The sequence below is a fragment of the Capricornis sumatraensis genome, chromosome 1 (assembly GCF_032405125.1).
Source record: "Capricornis sumatraensis isolate serow.1 chromosome 1, serow.2, whole genome shotgun sequence".
In the NCBI taxonomy this organism is placed as follows: Eukaryota; Metazoa; Chordata; class Mammalia; order Artiodactyla; family Bovidae; genus Capricornis; species Capricornis sumatraensis.
In genome coordinates, this window is record NC_091069.1 from 177,061,119 (window position 1) to 177,070,160 (window position 9,042).

The 9,042-nt window shown below is 41.3% G+C and overlaps 1 protein-coding gene across 1 annotated transcript in view; it reads right to left on the bottom strand.

Annotated features, from left to right (window-relative positions):
- Positions 1-8,330, bottom strand: part of TFRC (transferrin receptor) — a 31,072-nt gene extending 22,742 nt beyond the window's left edge. The window contains exons 1-4 of the mRNA XM_068981413.1: positions 8,293-8,330; positions 1,720-1,778; positions 971-1,181; positions 256-466 (exon numbers count right to left, since the gene is read on the bottom strand). Coding sequence (XP_068837514.1) covers positions 256-466; positions 971-1,181; positions 1,720-1,755 — 458 coding nt within the window. The 5' untranslated portion in view covers positions 1,756-1,778; positions 8,293-8,330. The remainder of the gene's footprint in view (positions 1-255; positions 467-970; positions 1,182-1,719; positions 1,779-8,292) is intronic.
- Between the last annotated feature and the right edge of the window lie 712 nt (positions 8,331-9,042).

Here is a 9,042-nt window from a genome sequence, read left to right on the forward strand (position 1 = left end):
AATGGCTACCCACTCCAGTATTCTTGCCTCGAGAACTCCACGGACAGAGAAGCCTGGTGGGCTACAACCTATGGGTCGAAAAGAATGGACACAACTGAGCAACTAACACTTTCACTTTGACTACCCTTTAACTGAAAATGTCTTGCCTATTCTAAACAGCTTTTCCTCTAGACTATCACCCTTGTTCTATTCCATGGCACCTAATAGTATTTGTTTAGGCACTGAGGTTGAACTTGTGAAGCAGCTCAGGCTTACTTGATGGCCCTGGTAAAGTCTACGGCATCCAGTCTTTCTGACAGCGCTGATTTGAGGTCTGCCCAGAATATGCGAGGCACTCCAGGGAGCTGCTCTTCGGGTTCGAAAGCTTCTGTCTCCTCTGGGCATGAAGGCTGTGTTCCTGCCTGTTTCCCACAATCACCTTGTGGTTCCACACGTTTACAATAGCCCAAGTAGCCAATCATAAATCCTAAGGATAAAAAGTTTCAGAGCTGAACTCAAAGAATTTCATTTATACTCTGTTCCGGTAAGAACTGTTAATATTTTCAGTTATCCCTTGAAAATGCTGGCATTAATTAAACTATAAGGCATCTGAAAGTAAATAACACATCTCAGCTTTGTCTATTTTAAACCATTCAATCTATTATATAATAATTTCATTTTAAACAGTTAGCTTTTTAAAGCAAAGGTAACTTTTCTTCCCAGAAGCCTTCTGTGAATCCTCAGGTCCAGCATCTATGCTACAAATAACCTGTGCAAATTTCTCGTGTAACATTTGCACATTACCCGGAAATGATTCCTGTGTTGCTCTTCTCCCACCAAGCTAACCTCAAAGGCAGGTGTAAAATCTTAGGCATCATTGTATTCCTAGTATCTTGCACAATGCACTACATAAATGTTCGCTGAGCTGGATGAACAAACTTCCTAGAGTCGATGACAAGGAATTTTTAAAGTTTTGAATGGCTGTTCTTACCAATCAAGAAAAAGATGATTACAGCAATGATCCCGTAGCAGATATATCCATTTAACCTTTTCGGTTTTGTGATGCTGGTTTGGTTACCCCTCATGTTACTGTCAACATTTTCTTCTTCATCTGCAGCTAATTTCATCTCCACATGACTGTTATCACCATCTACTTGCCGAGCCAGACTAAACCTGGTATATGACAATGGTTCTCCACCAAACTGAGATTTAAAAAAGAAAGAAAGCATTATGAAGGAGAAGAAAGGGAACTGAGACATTTAAAGGAAGCTTGATCAGGTGTTATTGGGCCATTACTATGACTTGCTGTACATTCTCAAGGAAAAAGAAGTTCCCTTTTCAAGCTAGCACACTTCCCTGTGCCCAGTTCTGTCAACAGCAGAAGAGGGCTGGTTCATACACTCGCCTTCATCTCATTCAGCCTTTTCATTCAGAATTTCTGTTATCATGTCTACGGATAGACATTTTGACCAGTGCTTTCTTTAGTTCATCTGAACTACCTGACTATCTCTTCACTATGCCCTGAAACTTCTTACATGATTTTCCATAATTAACTCTACTCAAGACTGAATATAACCTTCCTTTGTGAGATCTATTACACCTCAAGACCACCACTTCAAACATAAATGAGTAACTGATGATAGCTTTGGGTATTTTTTCTTGCTTACTGGGTGAAAAGCATCCTCATATGCTTCAGACTCTTGCAAACTGGTGACAGAGAAATACATCTTAAAATCATACCAAGTTAGAGAATGCTGATCTGGCTTGATCCATCATTTTGAGCTGCCACACAGAAGAGCCTAAACACAAAACAGAGAATTAGCATGATGAGATATCTAACACAGATACCACTGTATTAGACTAGTGAGGACTTTCCATTAAGTATTATATATCAAGTTTACTTTTAAATATATTATCACTTTTCTAGAAAGGATCTTTAACCAAGATAGTTTAACATGACAACTAAATTTAGGGTGATCCTTGATTAGCTACTGAATTGAGAGAGGGATGAGGTGGGTTGAGGACAACTTGAAGGATATTACTGGGAGAAGTAAGAAATTTGAATACAGACTATATCCTAGACAACAGTATTGTATCAATATTAGATTTAGATACGGTATTGCATTTTTTGGAGGAGTATGTCCTTGCTGGGAGATTAATGCCAACGAAAGGATGAAGTATTGTGATGTCTGTCACTTACTTTCAAATAGTTCACTTTAACTGAATTTACTAGACAAAGAAAAGGGGCAAATACAAAAGACAGTAAACTGGCACCTGGAAAAAAAAAAAAAAAACTAACAAAAGTAAAATTAAGCCAAAGACTGGTTATGCCACACAAACATGCCAATAGAAAAGGAGAGAAAACCCAATCCTAATTAAATGAACAATTTCTAACAAATGATTTGATCAATCTTTGATGCAAAAAGAAGAGATAAAAGAAAAGCACAGAGTATGCTATTTTACAGATGAAAAGGCCAATTATTTGAGCCCTTAAGCGACTTGTTCAAGGCCGAAAACTGATCACCTAAAAATGAGGTCCAACAGCTGTCTATAAAACTGGTTTTACAGACAGCATGTTCTCATCTCCAGAAATTTAAGAAATTACTTTTAACTGTTTTCAAAGCAAACTATGCCTGTAACCAAGAGTCTTAAAAGTTTAAGCACAGGTATTAACTGAAATCTAGATTCTTCTAATTAATTTGGTTTGAGTGCATTGTGATGCTTGAAAATATGTTGAGATGTATAAAAAGACATTTATTTCACACTATTTTAAAGCTTTTCCTCTAAAAGTATACTCATAGCACATTTAACACCCACACAGCAAAAAGCAAGATGTGATATATATGTAGATTGTAAAACAAAGACTATACAAACTGGCATTAGAAAAGTCTCCTATCAAACTCTATTAACAACAACAAAAAAAAACACCAATTTATAATCCTCAGGCTTTAAAGACCAGAGCCAATAAGCAAAAGTTCATACTCTTAGAAGCACAATCTGACCCCATCTGGTACAAAAAGTTTATCACTATCACTGCACTCAACTGTATAAACCCAATCACTAGAGCCAGAACTGGAAGGCTCCACCCTGAACACCCTGAACCAATTTTAATCACCCTTTTCTAGGAAAAAAACAGCTTATCAGCTTCATATTCATCTGACTCAGCCACTCCTCAAGGTTTCTAGTTTTAAATGAATTTTAAGACTGACAACACATTCAAATAAGTGATCTAAATAAAAGGTGTAAATAAACAATAAGGAGATTGAGTGCAAGCCTAAAGAAACAGATGTTAATAGTACATGTCATGATTTTGCATAGTTAAAATATAAGTATATTTTTTACTGAGCAAACAGATATACTATTTCTATTTCAATCCCCAGACACAAAATTAAGACTGTTAACATTAAAGAAATCAAGTCAGAGGAGGAAAAAAGTATGACCTAGGTAATTCTCATTTTTTAAATTAACTTATTTTTTATTGAACCTCAACTTGAATCAGCCATAGGTATACATATACCCCCTCCGTTTTGAAACTCCGTCCCATCTCCCTCCCCATCCCACCCCTCTAGGTTGATACAGAGCCCCTGTTTGAGTCTCCTGAGCCATACAGCAAATTCCTGTTGGCTATCTATTTTACATATGGTAATGTCAGTTTCCATGTTATTCTTCCCATACATCTCACCCTCTCCCCATGTCTATAAGTTATTCTCTATGTCTGTTTCTCCATTGCTGCCCTGTAAATAAGTTCTTCAATACCATTCTTCTACATTCCATATATATGTGTTAGAATACAGTATTTATCTTCTCTTTCTGATTCACTTCACTCTGTATAATAGGTTCTAGGTTCATTCACCTCATTAGAACTGACTCAAATGCATTCCTTTTTATGGCTAAGTAATACTCCATTGTGTATATGTACCACAACTTCTTTATCCATTCATCTGTCCATGGACCTCTAGGTTGCTTCCGTGTTCCAGCTACTGTAAATGGTGTTGCAATGAACAATGGGACACATGTGTCTTTTTCAATTTTGGGAGTGGAATTGTTGGGTCACATTGTGGTTTTATTCCTAGTGTTTTAAGGAATATCCATACTGTCTTCCATAGTGGCTGTATCAATTTACATTCTCACCAACAGCGGAAGAGTGTTCCCTTTTCTCCACACCCTTGGTAATTCTCATTTTAACTCCATCATTTAACCCCACAACTGTGAAGAACACAATTGTATCCACAATTTCATTCTATCTAAAATGATATCCACAAAGGCTCTTCCTAAAGTTTTACCCATAACAAAATTGAGTCATTCTTTCAAAATAATTTCACCCATTAGTAAAGTTTTCTATTTAAAAGAATCCCTTAATGTATTTTCTAACTGCAACAACTATGTGCTCTAAAAGCATGGGAGAAAAACTTTTCATACCAACCTATAAACAAGTAGTTCTGTTACAAGACTACACATATAAGCCAAACAACTCTTACTTAGCTTATTTCAAGATGTCATCATCAGTGCTAACAATCTATTACAAAAGACAACCCAAAAATCACCTTGATTTTTACTTATATTAGCATCTTGTGTATTTTTGGTGTTCTCAATGATAACTGGGGAAAATATTCAGTTTCTCACACTAATGAAAATTCAGGTAAGCAAAATCAGAGCCCCACATGTTTTGAACATGAAATGGAAGGAAGAAATGTTTTAAACTGAGCCTTGGGATAGAAGACAGAGGCAGGCAAAGGTAATAGCTAGACTACAGTCTCAAGCTTCTTTCAAATTCATATCATCTTATTCCTACTTTCTTGATATGTGGCATTAATTTTCTATTTAATTTTTTAATATGGTAATTATCTTGAGGTCTTATGCTACTTTGGGATGTCTTAAAATCATAGGTCTGTACAAAATATATATAGCTAATGGGATTAGGTACCAAAATACACTTTCACCTACATAGAAAACATATTTAAAGCTACTACTCCACTTTACCTGAAATAAAAATAAGACACGCGTTTTTTTAATACTGACAACCCCATTTCAATTTAGAAAACAAGCCACAGTTTCAAGTCCTTGGAGCTCACATAAATGAAGTTTCTCTGCTTCTGAGGCTCTGTTCTAGAGACCTTCACCACCTAATAACTTCACTGCCCTCTACCTTCTCCAGAATGAGACAAAATCCAGCCCCCGCCTGTACCCACTAACATCCTTCCTTTGTTCTTAAAGTCCTACCCATTTCTTCCTGGATCAGCTCAAGGGCCATCTCTATGAAGCCTTCTCTGACTGATTTCTCTATCCCATAAAATTTGATGTGGAATTATGTGGTAATCAACAAAGTAAAGATAACTTTATTGTACATGAGGTTCACGTTTCATATAATTTGGAAATTATATGAAAAGGAATACAATGAAAACCTTGGATGTGGGATCTTCCCATCCTTGCTACTATTTTGGTTTATCCTGAAAACACTGGGCAAAGCTTGGACAGGTAAGAAATTTTAAAAAGTAGAAAAACCTTAACCTTTACCTGGCAGAGCTCCAAGATGTCAAGTAATTGGTTATAGATACCCATTTTCTAAACAGTTTCCCAAGACAGTTATGCATTTGCAGGTGAAAATGAAAAGATTACCGGAACTTACAAAACTGCATGGCCCTTAGAACACATAACTTGTGTACACCCAGAATGCCTTATAAAGAGACAGCTGGTCAAGGTTTTTTTACTATTTAAGAGACTAACTTTATGAGCCTAAAATGAAAAATTAGTGGAAGGAATAAAAGAAAACAAAGCAAAATGTTCATTCTTATTTAGCTTTCTGAGAAAAAGATTGCTCAAGTTGAAGGTCAGGACCACTTGAAGTCCCTGCAGTCTGTGTAGTGGTCATCTGAGAGAACAGACAGAAGGGGCACACACACAAGAGTTCTAAAAGGCCTCAGAGTCACTTTTAAGAGCTTTCAATTGTTGTCTGATTCAAGGTGAACTGGGAGCTTTGTTCATTACAGATAGCTACGTAATCAAAGGACTTCCCTGGTGGCTCAGATGGTAAAGTGTCTGTCTACAATGCGGGAGACCCGGGTTCGATCCCTGGGTTGGGAAGAACCCCTGGAGAAGGAAATGGCAATCCACTCCAGTACTATTGCCTGGAAAATCCCATGGACAGAGGAGCTTGGTAGGCTACAGTCCATAAGAGTCGGACACGACTGAGCGACTTCACTAACGTAATCAAAGGCAAGTAAATACCACTCCTTTTAGGGCAGAGTTAGCTGAGTTGTTCACTATCCAACAGTCTTCCGCACAGGCTAGTTTCACCACCACCATTACTTAACAAGAACATTCCATCAAAGACAAGTTGAATGGTACTATGCTACATATAGACTGTTGGAAAACATTTCATATCAACAACAAAATTTTTAATTCTGGATTTTGTGTAACATATTGAGTCTATTACAGTCCAAAATTGAGAAAAACAACAACAAAAACAGTCAACCCTAAAGGAAGTCAACCCTGAACGTTCATTGGAAAGACTGACGCTGAAGCTTCAATACTTTGGCCACCCAATGCGAAGAGCCAACTTGGAAAAGACCCTGATGCTGGGAAAGACTGAGGGCAGAAGGGGGTGACAGAGGATGAGATGGTTGGGTGGCATCATCGACTCAATGGACATGGGTTTGCATAAACTCCAGGAGATGGTGAAGGACAGGGAAGCCTGGGGTCCTGCAGTCCATAGAGTGGCAAAGAGTCAGCAATGACTTAGCAACTGTCTGAACAACAATAATCCAAAACTGAGGGAAAAAACCAAAGCAGAACAAACAAAAAACCTGGCAGGACCAGTCAGTACTTCAGGGAGCCTAACCTTAATTTTCAAAGCAGAAAAATCAGGGAGGGACTTCCCTGGCAGTCCAGTGATTAAGATTCTGGGCTTCCACAGCAAGGGACACAGGTTTCAGCCCTGGCCTGGGGAACTAATATCCCATTAAAAACAAAACAGAAAACCACTTCTGGAAATCACCTTAAATGTCTTGGTCAATAAGGTCAAATTCCCCAGCTCAGAGACAACGGAATCAGCATCTAGTATTCCAGACTCCTATCTAAGCCTCAAATAAAGGTATCAGGTACCCAAATACTTCTGTAACAGGATAACTATCTCCTTATTCAACCTTCTTACCAGAAAAAGCACCAGCAATCAATTTCCTTGGCACACCCAGTCACCACAATCTAGCCTATGGCAAAATGTTAACCTGGGTCAAGTCACAACTGGCCCACCCACCCCATTACTAGCCTACAAAGCTGTCCACCGCCAACAGTGATACAATAGGCCTCTAAGCCGTTTTATATCATCAAGCACAGCCCTTTGATACCATATCGCTAATTTCCTGAAGGCAAAAGCCGATTCCAATCCAAATAGCTTTTACTTGGCCCCTAGACCACAGCTTTCACAAAGTAGAAGTCTTATTTCTACGGTCTCCCATCTGTTAGAAGAGCCTAGCAATCCGAATACTCGTAAATATGAACACCTAAAGGATTCAGTCGGCTTCTTAGAAAAACTGAGAACCCACACACAAGGCCAACAGGCAGCGCGGAAAGATCAGGTTGTACTGGAGTTCAAATATACGGCTTACAGAAACCCTTGTCTACATGCCCAGGACACAGTCGTAATGCAGTTGAGGACAGCTTTGCCCCTTTCAACAATGAGACCACGGCCCCGGCGGGCCCCGAGGAATCCAAGGGCTACGAGCTCAAGGTCATCTACGCATCCCGACAGCCGTTCCCTGGGAACACTTCCTGAAAGGGCCACGTGCTCCCCGCAGAGTGGCTCAGCGCTGCGGCAGCGTGGCTGACGCCTTGCTCCCGGGCCTGCAGCCTATGGCTGTCCCAAGAGGGCCTGCATCTTCTCAGGGCGAGCTAGTGAGGACAAGGGATCCGGGTGACCTGGGAAGCCGGGAGCAAAATAGCAGGGCGTAGAACGACAGTGGAACACCCCTCATCTCGCCCTCAGGACCCTAACAGAACCTATTCGCAGGGTTGGGGGCCGAAGGGAGGGCACGGGTAAGGGAAAGGTCGGGCAGCCCGTCCCGCAGCGCCGCTGCACCTCGCTTGCACCTGCAGCCTGGCTCCGCTCCCCGCCACAGCCCCTTTCCCGCCGCCACGCGGGCTACGTTCCCGCCCGCCAACCCGGAGGCGCGGCAGCCTCCCGGCGCCCCGCGCGGCTCCCCAGGCTGCTGGACCGCACCGAGGAGGGTCGCACCCAAGCCCGCTCCGAGCAGCCCCTCGCAAGCTGAGGGGAGGGTAGGAGAGTCGGCGGGATTCTCGCAGCCGCGTGTCACTCACAGAGGCGCCTCCCCCGTCCGCTGCTTGCCGGCCCGCCACCAGTCTTTGCCGACACCCTCTGGTGGGATAACCACCCCCAACCTGCAGTTTATAGTTCGGCCCCGCCCCCTTGCGTCACTTCCTATATCACGTACACCTTCAGAGGCGCTCAGGAAAAAGACAGCCTGGGGCTAGGAGTGGGCAGGCAGTCGGATTGGGGGCCCTCCGCTGGAGCGCGGGACCCCGCGACGCGAGGTCGGAGGGAAAAGGCGCCAGACTGCAGGTGTAGGAGGGGTTGGGCGAGTGGTGCACTAACTTCCTCCTTGCGTCCTCAGCTGGCGCGCAGCCGTAGCCCTGCCTCCCGGAGCCCGCCGTCTAACCTTGACCAATCTTCTGGCTGTGCAGCGCAAGGTCAAATGGTGTTAGCGTTTACTCCTAAATGCTGGATACTTAAACTGAAATGTTTATTTGAAAGTGTCTGTCGTTGCTGGAATATTAAGTAGGCACTAAAGCCATGTTGTGAATATATGTTTTGCAGCTTCAGAAATAGGATAAGCAAAACAGAATTAAAAGCAAAATGTAACTGTATAGCATAGGGAACTATATTCAATATCTTGTAATAATATTTAATGGAAAAGAATCGAAGAATATAGATATGTATATATGTATAACCAAATCACTTCGCTGTACATCTGAAACTCACCTAATATTGTAAAGCAACTATATTTTAAAAAGGAAAATGCAAATTTGTATTTCGGATGTATAAAAGCT